The sequence below is a fragment of the Erythrolamprus reginae genome, chromosome 4, assembly GCF_031021105.1.
Source record: "Erythrolamprus reginae isolate rEryReg1 chromosome 4, rEryReg1.hap1, whole genome shotgun sequence".
In the NCBI taxonomy this organism is placed as follows: Eukaryota; Metazoa; Chordata; class Lepidosauria; order Squamata; family Dipsadidae; genus Erythrolamprus; species Erythrolamprus reginae.
The window spans coordinates 139,063,036-139,078,444 of record NC_091953.1 but is presented as its reverse complement, the minus strand read 5'-3'; the positions used below and the strand labels follow the sequence as shown (position 1 = coordinate 139,078,444).

Below are 15,409 nucleotides of genomic sequence, written 5' to 3'. Positions count from 1 at the left end.
CCTGGTTCCTCTCAGGTGGGCTGAGTGGTGCCGCTTCCCTCCGGGGCAGGGACAGAAACCCAGCATCACTTGGTAGAACCAGGCAAAGCCCATTAGCAGGTAGGTGATTTCGCACATGACGGATCCTTGCGCAGGCGCCTGGGTCAATGGGCACATCCAGGCCCCCTGGGTGGGCCATGCTCCTCCTGTTCTCAGGGTCTCAAGTGGGGCCATTGCAGAGGCCGGCATCTTCCTGGGCTTGCGTCCTTCCTTAATGAAGAGGCCGGTGGGCGCTACAGGTGGCGTCTCTACTCTCCCGCCACAGAGGAGACCCTCTGACCTAAATCCTCTTTCAACGGAGCCAGTGGTGGAAGGTGCCAACAGATTGCGGGAGAGCCAGGAGGAGCTTGAGGGGAGGGGAGCCACCGGTTGGAGGCGGCCAGGACAAGGGAGACGCCTAACGTCTTGCTAGTTCGCAGCAGCCGAGTCGGTTGCAGGGCCTCCCCAGGAGTTGGGCTTTCTTGGGGTGTCTGGTGGGGTCCCCGCGGGCGGAGGGCGGGCCCTCAGACGCTCTTCTCACTCTCCTTCTGCTCCAGGGCCAAGGGGGGCTTGTTGTCCGAGGCGTTCTCGGCAGCCGACTTCGGCCCCGGGGCCGGGCTGGGGCTGGGGCTGGGGGAGGCCAGGAGGTTGGCCGACTGCAGGACGGCTTCCGAGTGCTCGCGGGCCTTCATGCGCAGGGCAGCCACGCTGGCGGTGCGGTTGCTCTGGCAGCTGTATGTGGGGAGGAAGGAGAGGCCCACGTGGTCAGGGACGCAGCAGGAGCAGAGGGGGCCACCTGGGGGAGAGAAACGGGTGAGCGGGTGGGTCCACCAGAAGGACCCCAAGCAAGAGCCCGAACGGACACCCCGATCTTGGATACGGTCCAGAAGAACAGGAGGCAGGGCCTGGCCCAGCTCGGAGGGAAGCGCGCAGGGTGGATCCCGGCCTGGCAGAGATCGTGACTCCAGTGGGATGGGGAATATTTGCAAAACGGGGCCAGAATCCACGGCTATCAAGGGCATTTGGGACTATTTCCCTTAGAGTCCAGGGGCAGGCAAAATTAGCTCTTCCATGACATGTGGACTTCAACTCCCAGATGATTGGCTCAGGAATTCTGGGAATTGAAGTCCACAAGTCATAGAAGAGCCAACGCTGCCTACCCCTTGACCAGATCATGGATTGTCCGGCAGGAGCCATAAAGTCTGGATCACAGCTGGGAATTTTCTCCTCTGCCCCCCCCCCAATGCCCTAGATGCAATCAACAGGTAACACTAGGCAGTAGGTCATTCCTTCAGCCCAAACCCTTTGCCTAAAATAAGGAATAGCAATAGCATTTACACATATATACCACTTTCTAGTGCTTTCCCAGCCCTCTCTCAGTTTACAGAGAGTCAATCTCTTGCCCCCAACAACCTGGGTCCTCATTTGACCCACCTAGGAAGGAAGGAAGGAAGGAGGGAGGGAGGGAGGGAGGAAGGAGGGAGGGAGGGAAAGAAGGAAGGAAGGAAGGAGGGAGGGAGGGAGGGAGGGAGGGAAGGAAGGAAGGAAGGAAGGAAGGAAGGAAGGAAGGAAGGAAGGAATAGCAATAGTACTTCTAGCGTTTTTCCAGCCCTCACTAAGCAGTTTACAGAGAGTCAACCTCTTGCCCCCAACAATCTGGGTCCTCATTTGACCCACCTAGGAAGGAAGGAAGGAGGGAGGGAGGGAGGGAAAGAAGGAAGGAAGGAAGGAAGGAGGGAGGGAGGGAGGGAAGGAAGGAAGGAAGGAAGGAAGGAAGGAAGGAATAGCAATAGTACTTAGATGTATATACCACTTTCTAGCGCTTTTCCAGCCCTCTCTAAGCAGTTTACAGAGAGTCAACCTCTTGCCCAAAACAACCTGGGTCCTCATTTGACCCACCTAGGAAGGAAGGAAGGAAGGAGGGAGGGAGGGAAAGAAGGAAGGAAGGAAGGAGGGAGGGAGGGAAGGAAGGAAGGAAGGAAGGAAGGAAGGAAGGAAGGAATAGCAATAGGCAGCAATAGGACCTATGGCACGCCGATCAGAGGACACGCGAGACTTTGCCATGCTTCAGCATGTGCCAGCCGATCTTCGGCCTCGGGAAAGAACGTCTCACACACACCCCGGATGCTTTTGGGAAACTTCCCTGAAGCAGAAACGGACTTCCGGTTTGCCGTTGGGCTGTTTTTTGCACTGCGGAGGGTTCAAGGAAGCTTCCTGAAGCCCTGGAGTGCAAAAAACAACACAACGGCAAACTGTTTTCCCCGAACTTCCGGTTTGCCCATTTGGGCATTTTTTTCACCTACCAGGCTTCAGAAAGGCCTGTGCACTGGGGTGGTGGTGGTGGTAGCACGGGGGCGGGTGCACAGGCATGGGAGGAGGGAGAGAAGGGGTAGTGTGTACGTACATGCATGTTGGCCCTTCTGCGCACACCCCTCTTGCCTACGTGGACCAAAAAAGCTTCACCATCCCTGCTGCGGAACTTCCTGCTCCAGAGGCAGAAGACCTCCGAGTTGTTCTACGCTCTGAGTTGCTGCTTCAGCCTCTGCCGGAGTGGCCGAAGGGCAGGAGGGGGAATGACCCCCCCCCCAGTGCATAAAGGGCAGATGGGGAGGATTCTGGACACCCCAAAGGTCCCTCTGCTGGGATTTGGTTTCAAGACTCATAAATAATGTTCGTTTAATGTTTCTTTCTCCCTCTCAGAATAAGGGACCAGGTGAATTATGCCTCCAACTGGCCTAATGCGTGTATTTTATTTTAAAACCCATAACTACATAAATAAACAATTGGCAGGGGGGGGCTCTGACATTTCTATCCCCTGGGGAAGCATTACCACCAGGCACCGACCGCACGGAGATGGTAAGTGAACGTATATAAATATATAGGGTACCTATGAAAGCCAATGTCCCCCTGGCATCACAGGAGCCGCTCCGCAGGGGGGTCCGTGGCAGAAGCAGCGCCTGGGGGGCCACACGTGGGCTCTCCTCTAGCAGTAGCGCTTTCGTTTTTATGCAGACCTACCCAGTGGCCATCCCGTGACAGGCATTCGCACCCGTTACGGTGGGACTCGTAAATCTCGCTTGGTCAATCCCAGCCCTTTTTGCGGACGGAGTTTGAAGGAGCCTCATAAAAACCTCCCCAGAATCCTCGAGAGACTCCCCAGGACGAGGCGTCTGCGCTGGACGGAGCCTCGTCTGGAATGGACCGGACGGCACAAAAGAAGGAGGAGAAGAAGAGCAGAAGCTGAACCCCACCAGCACGGATGGAGCCCCACGGAGACAAGGCCAACCATGGGGGCAGCACTGAGGCCCAGGTGGCCCTTCGGTTGGGCAGCCACGTCAACTGCTGAACACAAACCCGAATTTTTTTGTTCGGGGTCGTGTTCGGCATTTGGAGCTTTGACGTCACCAGCAGGTTGCTAAGGACGCCAAGGTGATCACTTCCTGGATTCCATGAAATCCAGGAAGTGATCACCTTAGCATCCTTAGCAACCTACCGGTGATGTCAAAGCTCCGCCCCCGGAATCTCTTCGTGGGAGGGATTCCCCGTTAGGGTTCGATTTTGGGTTCGGTTCGGCCGAATTTTGCGTAAAGTTCGTCCGAACTTGATGAACCCGACCACCGTTGGGTTTGCCCATCACTACCCAAAGGTGGTTTTTCTAAAATAACGTCCATGGGGGGGGTTTCTCTCCGTTTGAAGACATCTTTCTCCCCCTCCAAGAGGCAAGATGCCTTCTGGGTTCTGCTGGGACCTACAAATCCCCAAATTTGAAATGCAGAACCTGCACAGAGGCCCCTGTGGCACTTGAGCGAGTGCAGGAAACGAAAGGCCGGACTGCCAAAGTCACGGAGAACATCAGGCGCTGGGCCTGAGCTTGGGGATCGGCCCCCGTGGTTCCGTAGTTCATGATCACTGCAGGTTCAATCACGGCTGTCTTGTGCTGAGTCACGGCAACTCTGGGGGAATCAGGAGGCCGGAGCAGAAGACCCCCAGGGTCCCTCCCAGCACAAACTATAAGTGAAATAAAAATCTGCCAAGCCCCCTTCAGAGGACCCCCAACCGGGTCCTCCTGCCTGCAAAGCAGAAAAGTCTCCACCACCCCCATCCTCCATGGGGGAGACCCTGGTGGGCAGCTCAGCGGAGGGTCTCTGGGGCTTCGGCCTTTGTCACAGGCCGGAGGGGGAATTGGCCATTATTTCCATTTCCCCTTGTTCACCCCTTGCATCTTCTTTTCCATGAGCCAGACCAGCAAACGTTTGCATTAATGGCCAAACTCTCTTGGGACTCGGTGCCCTCGAAAGGGCAGATTTTGTCTCTGGCTGCACATTTAATTTTTTAAAAAAGGACCTGTTAATAATATCATCGCAGAAAGAGTCTTCCGGAGAGTCTGCTGCCTGAGCAACACAGAACCGGATCGACCCAGACGGTCAGGCGGGATCTTCTTCGGCAGCCACAATGCCTGGGATTGGCTGCCTGACCTTAATGGCCAGTTGGGGGGATGGAAAGAAATGGACCCCAAAGGAGGCCAAGAAAGAGGAGCGGGACGGTCACTGAGGCAGCCTCGATGCTCTCGCGCTGTTCTCACAGGACCAGTGATGGTCCTTTCTTGCCCCATGTGCCAAAAGGGCACAACCCTCCCCTCCCCCCATGCATGCGCACCCCCTGCTGCTCCTGTTCATGCACACAGTCCTCCCCCCCCAATCCTCACGCATGCGAACAGGCTTCACTGAAGCCTGGGATGGGGGGAAAACGGGCAAACCGAAAGTTCAGAAAACGGACGTCTGATCTGCCCGTTGTGCTGTTTTTTGGCACTCTGGAAGGTGCAGGGAAGCTTCCTGAAGGCCCCTGAGGGCAAAAACAGCCCAACAGACCAACTGGACGTCCGGAAAAGGCACTTCTGGTTTACCCTTTGTGCTGGTTTTTTGCCCTCTGGGGTTTCTGGGAAGAGGGTGAAATGGCCCCCTCCCCACAGCTGAAAACCAGCCGGCCAGAGTGGATTGGAGTTGACACAGAGCAACATCTCCCGTGTCGTCCAACAGGGCTTTATGTGCGACCTATGGCACATGTGCGATAGGTTCGCCATCACTGTTCCAGGCCCTGAGGCCAAGGGCTGTGGGTTCTCAGGGAGTCCAGCCAGGGCGGGCTTCCCTTCCTCCCCAAAGACCCTGCTTTCTGGCACCTCCAGTCGCCCCTTTGCTTGGGCTCCACTTCCATCAGAGCTGGTAGGTTTGCTAAGGCCTCCTTTCCCTTCCCTGTGAATGCATCTGGACTCTTCAACAGGTTTTTTTAATTCTTGTCTAATCCTCATTTTCGCCCCTGCTGATTCTCCCAATACACCCAATGCCCAAGACCTCCCGTGGCTTCGGTGGCGCTTGGTCTGAGCCCAGCCCTGAGTCCTTCTCTGGAGGATCAGCCACACGGGGGGGGGGGCTGTTTTAACTTCCATGGTACACGAGGGGGGTCCTAAAAAAGAGGGAGGGGCCCTTTCGGTGCAGGAGGGCAGGAGAGCAAGAAAAATAGCGACATATGGACACCCGTAATTTTTCCAGTCCTTAAAATCTTCCGCTACTGCAACCATCAACTTGAACTGCTCCATTCCCCTCCCCTCCCCCCAAATCCAACCCATCAGGGCGGGTGGCCCATCTGGGCTGCATCAGCCATGGGACCCCCTCCCCTCCCCTGGGCATAATAACCCCGGTGCCTCTCTGGTTGGCCTGGCGGCTAATATTTCAGGCGCTTCCTAGGCGCTGCTCTGGGCCGCCTGTCGAAGCCTTTTATTTACATGCATCTGATCCTCTCGAGAGCTGGTTTCTGATTGTGAAGCATGTTAATTGATCTGTTGCATCGCTTCAGAAAATAGTTCACATGGAGCAACAAGAAAATAAGGAAATCATTAAAAAGCCTCGCTGGTGCAGTGGTTAGAGGGCAGTACTGCAAGCTCCTTCTGCTGATCACCAGCAGTTTGGCAGATCGAATCTCAGTAGGCTCAAGGTGGACTCAGCCTTCCATCCTTCCCACGTGGGTCAAATGGGGAGATAGAGAGAGAGAGGGTAGATAAATAGATGGCAGACAGACAGATAGTAAATAGAGATCATAGATAGATAGATAGATAGATAGATAGATAGATAGATAGATAGATAGATAGATAGATAGATAGATAGAGATGATAGATAGACAGACAGACAGACAAACAGATAGATAGTAAATAGAGAGAGATCATAGAGATATACAGTATAGATAGATATTGCCTTTTGTAAGCTTCTTAAAACCCACCTCTGCCACCAGGCATGGGGGAACTGAGATACTCTTTCCCCCTAGGCCTTTACAATTTTGTGCATGGTATGTCTGTATGTATGGTTTTATAATAAAGGTTTTTAACTGTTTTAATATTGGATTGTTATATGCTGTTTTTATTACTGTTGTTAGTATCCCCGAATCTACGGAGAGGGGCAGCATACAAATCAAATCAAATCAAATCAAATCAATAAATGGACGGACCGACGGACAGACAGACAGACGGGTTGGTGGATGGATGGAGACAGATATATGTTAGGCAAAGTCTAAGTAATGTTTGAATACCATCTTTAAGTGCAGTGGGATACTAAAATAACACAATAAGTTGCAGCTCAACTGTCCTGGTTCGGTGCTGCCACTTTAAGTAAACACAACTGAAGGAGCCCACACACGAAACACGCACACTTTAGTGAATAACAGCCTAACTTCATTTTGCTGCCACTGCCTTACAGCCTGTGGACTGACAGCCACGGACCCACCACAGCCTGGGCCAATGGAGACTTTCACGTGGCCTTTGTTTTACTAAATTAAGAGAAGAATTAAACCGTCAGCTTCGGTCAGAGCCTTGCTGCGAATGACCCCCCCCCCTTGGGTTCCAGAGATTGCTTTGCAAGCCAGGCTGCCCCTCCCCACCGCCTTCCTCTCCAGCTGACGGGTGTCACTCCTGGGCAGGTAGATCTCCTCTACAAAACCTCTCAACCACACCCAGGACCATCTCTCAACTGGGCCTTGGCTCGTCCGTTCCAAGAATCTGCCATCTCCCATATTCTAAATTACAAATACACAATTAGTTTTCCATTAGGTTAGAGCAAATTCTGCAAAATTGATCTGGAGCACCTACTGTTGCTATATTACATCATGCTTGAAAGGCAGCGCTCGGACATAAATACTTAATGTAATAAATACAGTCTGAAATATTTGATCCACTTGACAGTTTAATTGATCTGCGACAGACAGACTGACAGGAAAAATTAAATTAGTCCTGCCTCATTTCTGCCAAAAGCACATTTTGACTCGAAGGACTTGAATTATGGCCGGTCCACAGAGCTACCACTCAGGGGGGGTGGAAGCAGCTCAGGCCGGCCGAACGCTGGGCTCTTGGGGGCTCCTCGCGCCCCCCCCCCGTCCTCCTTCCTCAGAGTTTGGGGCCAGAGGAACCAAAAGGGAGAGAACAAATGGGGGGGCTCCATGGGGGAGGGGGGGCAAGAGGGGCAGGAGGAGTTTGGGGTCCCAGCCCCCACGTGGTTCAGGAACCAATGGGATGGCTGCATTGCTGACTTTATTTGTTTTATGTATTCAGTAGTGATACTTATATGCCCCCCCCACTCCAACAGGACTCTGGGTGGCTCACAATAATCACAACAGATAAAAACAGTTATAAAATAGAACAACAGCAAAAATAGCAAAGAGTACACGAATAACCCAAAAAAGCCACGCATACAGGCCCCCCCGTCGTTCCCAGTCCCAGGCCTGCTGGAAAACCCAGATCTCAATGGCTTCCTGGAAGACAAACAGGGTGGGGATAGTACGGATCTCCGGAGGCAGCGGATTCCAAAGGGTGGGAGCCACCACAGAGAAGGCCCTTCCCTACGGCCCTGCCAGCCGGCATTGTTTGGCCGACGGGGCCCGGAGACGCCCGGTGGGCCCTTATTGAGTTGGGAGGGATGAGGCAGGAGCCGGTCCCGTAAGTGGTCTGGCCCGGAGCCGTTTAGGGCTTTAAAGGCGACACCAACACTTTGAATCGTGTCCCAAGACCCACTGGCACCGAATGCAGCTCGCGTAGAGTTAGGGTAACATGGGTGCGGCATACAAACCCTTGCGCAGCTGCCTTTCGCACCAGCTGAAGTCTCCGAACGCTGTGCAAGGGCAGCCCCACGCAGAGCGCATTGCAGTAGTCAAGGCGAGAGGAGATGAGGGCGTGAGTGGCCGTGCGGAGAGCCTCCTGACCTAGGTAGGGTCGCAACTGGCAGACAAGACTTAAAGCAGTTTGGGATGAAGTGAGCTTTGAGTGGCAGGTCCTTCTGGGTGGCTGCCCCGAGTCCTCGGACAGGGCTGGGATATAAATCCAACCCACAAGCAAACAAGCAAACAGGCTGGCGCATCAGAGGCTCCCCCGCCATCATGCTCGTGGCCCCCACAAGCGTGGCCCCCACAAGCGTGCCAGGGAGAGAGGACCAGGTGCACCCCCCCCAAACGATCACAGCCAGGCCAGAGGGAGGCGATCAAGTTTCTGCCTGCATTCGGCCAAGAGCTGCACAGCTGTTCAAACAGCTGGGCTGAAACATGATGTTCCCCACCAAAGCAACCCCATGCTGGTTTAGCGTGACGCGGAAAGGCCCTCTGGCTGTTTTGATCACGTTGCTTCCATGTATGGCAGTAGGGTTAGCTGGCTATGATGACGAGCCATCTCCCACCTCATCAAGGGCCCTTTCTTCAAAGTGACACCGCTCCCCTGTCCTTTGATTTGATCCATTGGACTTTTAAGCCGGCCAACCTGGTGCAGACTTTTTCTACATCTCTGTAGTCTCAGTGACACAAAACAGGCCCAGCCTCTGGACCACCCTTAAGAGACGCCGTGGGGGGGGGATGGGGGGTTTGTCAGAATAGCATAGAGGGAGGGGAGAGGAGAAGACCCTGCACCCCAAGGTTATTCTGTTGTTCTCAGCGCCAAGATGTGTCCTTTCCCAGCTCTTTTTAAACAATAGCCTAAGAAAAATATTTTCTTTCCTTGAAGCATAAATAACATAGAAACATAGAAACATAGAAGTCTGACGGCAGAAAAAGACCCCATGGTCCATCTAGTCTGCCCTTATACTATTTTCTGTATTTTATCTTAGGATGGATATATGTTTATCCCAGGCATGTTTAAATTCAGTTACTGTGGATTTATCTACCACGTCTGCTGGAAGTTTGTTCCAAGGATCTACTACTCTTTCAGTAAAATAATATTTTCTCATGTTGCTTTTGATCTTTCCCCCAACTAACCTCAGATTGTGTCCCCTTGTTCTTGTGTTCACTTTCCTATTAAAAACACTTCCCTCCTGGACCTTATTTAACCCTTTAATATATTTAAATGTTTCGATCATGTCCCCCCTTTTCCTTCTGTCCTCCAGACTATACAGATTGAGTTCATTAAGTCTTTCCTGATACGTTTTATGCTTAAGACCTTCCACCATTCTTGTAGCCCGTCTTTGGACCCGTTCAATTTTGTCAATATCTTTTTGTAGGTGAGGTCTCCAGAACTGAACACAGTATTCCAAATGGGGTCTCACCAGCATTCTATATAGCGGGATCATAATCTCCCTCTTCCTGTTTGTTATACCTCTAGCTATGCAGCCAAGCATCCTACTTGCTTTCCCTACTGCCTGACTGCATAATAACAATAATAAATAACCAGAACTGCAGAAAAAACAATGGCAGCCCACCTGCCTTCCACTGAGGACCTGTAGACTGCACGAGTCAAAAAGAGGGTGGGGAAAATATTGACTGACCCCTCGCATCCTGGACACAAACTGTTTCAACTCCGCCCCTCAAAATGTCACTACAGAGCCCTGCACACCAAGACAACTAGGCACAAGAACAGTTTTTCCCCTGAACGCCATCACTCTGCTAAACAAACAATTCCCTCCACACTGTCAAACTATTTACTAACTATAGTAGTGTAGTAGTAACTAGTTTTTTCTCATCATTCCTATCACCCATCTCCTCCCACATATGATTGTAGGACTGTAACCTATTACTTGTATCCTTAAGATTTTTATGAATATTGTTCCCTGATTGCTTATTTGACTCCTATGACAATCATTACGGGTTGTCCCTCATGACTCTTGACAAATGTATCTTTTCTTTTATGTCCACTGAGAGCATCTGCGTCCAAGACAAATCCCTTGTGTGCCCAATCACTCTTAGCCAATAGAGAATTCCATTCCATTCTAAATTCAAGGAGGCTTTATCAGGAAGACGATCAACCTCCGTCCAGAAAATAAATAATCTCCTGCTTGGTTTGGTCTTCCCAAAATCACTCAGAGCTCCACACAACCCCGTGATGGTGTCCCTGCCTGCAAAGAGTTGGGTGAGTTGACAAATCCTATTAATCGGGGGGGGGGGGGACCACAATTGAGCGTTCGGCAGCCCTTCCGCAGCCCCACCAGCTCCCGAGCCCTGAATGGCCCCGATCGATCCCTGTGGCTGCTTTGATGTATAATGCAGAAGCTACTTTCCCATCAATGGTGGAGGAGGAGGAGGAAGAGGAGGAGGGGGGGAGGAGGGGAAGGGAGGAGGGGGAGGCTCTCCCCAGGCGGGAGTATCCACCGCAAGGGAGAAGAGAGCAGCCCCCCCCAAGAAAGGAGTCCTGCTTTGCCCCCCAGTTCGCTCCAGGTGAGGAGAGGGAGATTCGGGGGGGGGCAGGGGGGGATGAGGAGCCAGAGGTTCCTGTTGGTCTCCATGAATGGTTTTGCAGTTAATGAGTAGCCTCCTCCGTCCATTAAGGGAGCTGCTGGACACAAGCTTTCAGGCCTGCTCACTTCCCCTGGCAGAGTCCACCTCTCTACCTGGGGTAGGAATAAAACACGGGGCAGGAGGCAAAGTTTCTCAGGCCCGGAGTTTATTCATTTATCTGTATTTATTTACTTGGATTTCTAGGCCGACCTTCTCCAAAGGGACCCGGGGCCGCCTACACATCAAAAACAATGCAAAGCACAACGTTTTTAAAAGCCCAAAAGTGTAAACCAAGACCACAACCGCAACAATTTGAGAGCCATTCGACCTGAGTCTCATTCAGACACAATCGTGTCATTGGCCGGAGCAGAATGTCGGCGCTCAACGGGCCCCAGATCTGCCAGCACAGGTGTGTTTTCAAAACCTTTCGAAGGGCCAGGAGGGTGAGTGGGGGATGATTCCAAAGGACTGGAGCCGCCACAGAGAAGGCCCTTCCTCTCGGCCCCGCCCGGCAACATTGCTTGGCGGATGGGACCCGGAGAAGGCCGACTCTGTGGGGTCCGACCGATCGCTGGCATACGTGAGGCAGGAGAGGGGTCCCGTAGGCAGTCTATCCCTAAGCCGTGTAGGGCTTCATAGGTCACAACCAACCCTTTGAATTGCATTCGGAGAGGGATCGGTACCCGGTGCAGCTCGCGGAGTGACGGTGATACATGGCTATACCTCAGCAGGCCCGTGACTGCTCGCCCGGCTGCGTTTTGGGTCAAATCCTGTCTCCGAACGTTCTCCAAAGGGAGCCCCAAGCAGAGCGCATTGCAGTAGTCGAGCCGCGAGGTGAGGAGGGCCTGAGTGACTGTGAAGAGGGGCTCCCTGTCCAAATAGGGTCACAACTGGCGCACCAGGGGGACCTGAGCGGGGGCTCACTTGGCCAGGGAGCTCTGGGAGTGGAAGCCCAGCCGCCTCCCGGGGGCCTGAAACAGAGAAACGCAGAGGCAAAGGGTTCCCCCTCTGAGCAGCAACGGCCCCTCTCCTCGGCAGAGTGTGGGTGTGGGTCCGTGGCCTTGTGAGGTGGACCTCCACACGCTGGCCTGCCCTCTGTCCCTTTCCAGGGAGAGCAACGACGCACCAGGGAGGCCAAAGGACTGTTCGAAGGAGGAGGAGGTGTGTGCATGTGTGTGTAGGGGGGTGTTTCAGATCTGGAATGGGGGCATCGCTTGCTGACACCCCCCTTTGCCAGGACCCTCCCCTCCCCCTTCCATGCTTTCAATCCACGCAGGGCCTACTTTCTCAGCCCCCTCCTTCCTAAATCCTTTTGCAACTCAACCCCAATTTACGGCATTCGGCCGCTTCGCACTGGGCCCCGACTTCTGCATTTCATGGGCAAGAGACACACACAGATACACAACAAAGTGTGGGTTATCACCTGTAAAGCCCCACTCGGCGCAGGACCAGACTATTTATGGGACCGCCTTCCACCTCATACCTCCCAGCGACCGATAAGGGCCCACAGAGCCGGCCTTCTCCGGGTCCCGTCAGCAAAACAATGCTGGTTGGCGGGACAGCAGGGAAGGGCCTTCTCTGTGGCAGCTCCGATGCTTTGGAACCAACTGCCTCTGGAGATCCGTGTCATCCCCACCTTACCAGCCTTCTGGAAAGCCGTTGAGACCTGGCTTTTCCAGCAGGCCGGGGACCATGAAGGGTTGAGAGTACGTATGGCTTTTAGGGTAATAAGTGGTTTTTATTTATGCTTGTTGTTGTCATTTTATTTTTATTATTATTTACTAGATTTGTATGCCGCCCCTTTCCAAGGACTCGGAGCGGCATTTATGTTTATATTTATATTGTCTTATAAGCCGCCCAGAGTCCAATTGGAATTGAGCGGAATATAAATTGCATAAATAAATAAATAAATTGCATTAAATGAATGAATGAATGAATAAATGAATAAATAAGTTGCATAAATAAATTGCCTAAATTGCCTAAATTGCATAAATTGCATAAATTGCATAAATACATACATAAATAACCCAGGAGCAAATCTTTGCATCGTCCCACTTGCCATCTTGATTTTGTTGACTGCCCCGCCCGCATTGCTAAGATGCCCCTGAAATGGGGGCCCTGGACCACCCGCGACTGCTCTCAGAGGCTCAGCAGAGAAACCCAAACTGGGCCCGATCCCCCAACCAGGGGGGGGAGAGGCAGGAGGAGGCCACCTTGTCTCCTCGGAGGGGAGAGCCTCTTTCGATGAAGCCCGTGGCTAAGTGCGTGGGTGAGGGCAGCCCTGGAGCCCGTTGGGGGGGGCCTTCCGCTTGCCTTCCAGAGTGAGGGGAGTCCCAGGGGCCTTAGCCGAGAGAAACGGCAGATGGCGGAAGGGTTAAGCAGGCTCGGCAACTGCCCGCAGAAAGCCCAGCTTTTAAAAAACGAGGCCCAACCCACCCCGGGTGTGTGAGTGGTGTGAATGTGGGGCCTGGGGTCCCTAAGGGGAAAGGGCCGTGGGGTTCCTCCACTGCAGCCTCCTGGGCAACCCCTTGGAAGCACAAGGCCGGACTTTGGGCAGTGCTTCTCCAAGAGTGGGGTGGGACCCCTTTGGGGGGCACGGAGAGATGCCGGGGAGGGGGGCGCATGCTTTATTTTTGCCACAGGGAGTAGGGTTCTTTTTGCACTGAACAATAGCACATGCACACAACACAGAGCAGGAGATGTGAAGTGCAAATCACAAAACCTTTAGAGACGCCGTGGAAAAATAAATATGAAAAGAGAGGAGGAGAGAGACGGAGATAAAGAGACAAATCTCCTGAAAGCTAAGACCAGGAAATATGACAAGGAGGCCTATGTAGCGCTTGGCTTCACTCTGACTACGGTGGGAGACGAAGAAAGACCGCGATGTATACGGGGACAGCATGAAGCTAAATAGATTAAGGCGTCACTTAAACACATTACGCTTGTGTTTGTAAGAAAAACTTGAGTTTTTTCAGCAAAAAAATGCCGAATATTGCAAACAATCGTCCCGGCAGAGACTTGGCGGTGCGCATGAAATGTTTACTTCTTCCTGGGGGGGGGGGGCGCAACAGAAAATAAATGAGACACACTGACTTAGGTAAACAGGACAGGCAGGAGAAGTTGCTCAGTCCGTCTCTTGGGAAATTCCAAGGATGCATAAATTAGCTCTTTTCTAACTTGGAAACTCATCTCATTTCAATTTTAGATTGTTTTTTTAACAAAAGGCTAAGAAACATGGTTATTTTTGCCATGCTAGGACCCCTGCAACAGACCATCTATGATATTCATTGACAATATCCACCTCTAGGCTAAAAAAAGAAAAAGAAGAAGAAAATTCTTGACGTAAATATTAAAATAAATCTTTTGGAAAACAGAACCTTCCTACCCATGGCTTCCGTCAGTTCAAAGTAAGCACCTCTACCACCATAAATGATATGTACACCACCCTGACCTCTCTCTGTAAAAGAGACAATAAACCTTCAGTTCCCAGGGAGGAATTTCTGGTTGGAAAGGAAAATAAATGGAGGCCAACTCCTGAAGTCAACCAACCTCTGAAACTCTTTCTGAATGTTCAAGATTTGAATGAGGCTCCGGCTTCTCACCAGCCTCGTCTTCCATCTCTCCACCACCACCCCACCCCCGCTCACAGCCAGGAGAGTCCAGGGCCCTGAGTGCCCTCTGAAGTTGCCCTGGCTAAACACCACTCGGTTTAATCAGGCTTAATGCCAGGTAAATGCAAATATACCTGCAACTCTGCAACATCGTTTTATCTATATTTACATTTTTAAAATACAAACTTTGTTCAATATGCATCAGTCTTGGGAAAGTTTGAGGGCTACAGGAAACCGGAAGTGTCACAGTGAGAGAGGCTGGAAAATAGCGGGCTCCCTTGAGCTCCACGAAAATCCAGCCTGATGTACCATTGTTGGGGGTCTTTGGACCAGAACTGTCCTGAAGAGACGGTGAAGAAGGAGAGGCATCTCGGACGACCAAGAGGAGCGGGCAATTTCCTCGATCAGTCAGAGACAATTCTCTGGACCAGCAGTGGGGGTGGAGGCCATTTTTAAATGACCACTACAAGCTGGGGCAACTGGACTAAGTTTATGTGCAGGAGCGGTGTTTGGGCAGAGTGCTAAAACCAGGTGAGAGAGTGGTCAACTCACAGGTAAAACACAATTTTGAATTTGGATTTTAAAAGATCCCAAGCTCATCGGTATTTAGGAACCGCATATCCTACGAAAATAGACTAACAATCCTGGGCCTAGAAAGCCTAGAACTACGGCGCCTAAAACACGATTTGAGTATTGCCCACAAGATCATATGCTGCAACATCCTACCGGTCAATGACTACTTCAGCTTCAACCACAACAACACAAGAGCACGCAACAGATTCAAACTCAATGTTAATCGCTCCAAACATGACTGTAAAAAATATGATTTCAACAATCGAGTTATCGAAGCGTGGAACTCATTGCCGGACTCAATTGTGTCAACCCCTAACCCCCAACATTTCTCCCTTAGACTCTCCACAATTGACCTCTCCAGGTTCCTAAGAGGCCAGTAAGGGCCGTACATAGGTGCACTGGTGTGCCTTTTGTCCCCTGTCCAATTGTCTTTCCTCTCTTTCACCTATCATATATATTCTCTTCCTTTCTTATATCCT

General features: G+C 52.0%; 1 protein-coding gene across 1 annotated transcript in view; it reads right to left on the bottom strand.

Annotated features, from left to right (window-relative positions):
- Positions 1-542: 542 nt before the first annotated feature.
- The window catches only part of DRGX (dorsal root ganglia homeobox), a 30,449-nt gene continuing 15,582 nt past the window's right edge, over positions 543-15,409 (bottom strand). Inside the window, exon 6 of the mRNA XM_070751889.1 lies at positions 543-814. Coding sequence (XP_070607990.1) covers positions 543-814 — 272 coding nt within the window. The remainder of the gene's footprint in view (positions 815-15,409) is intronic.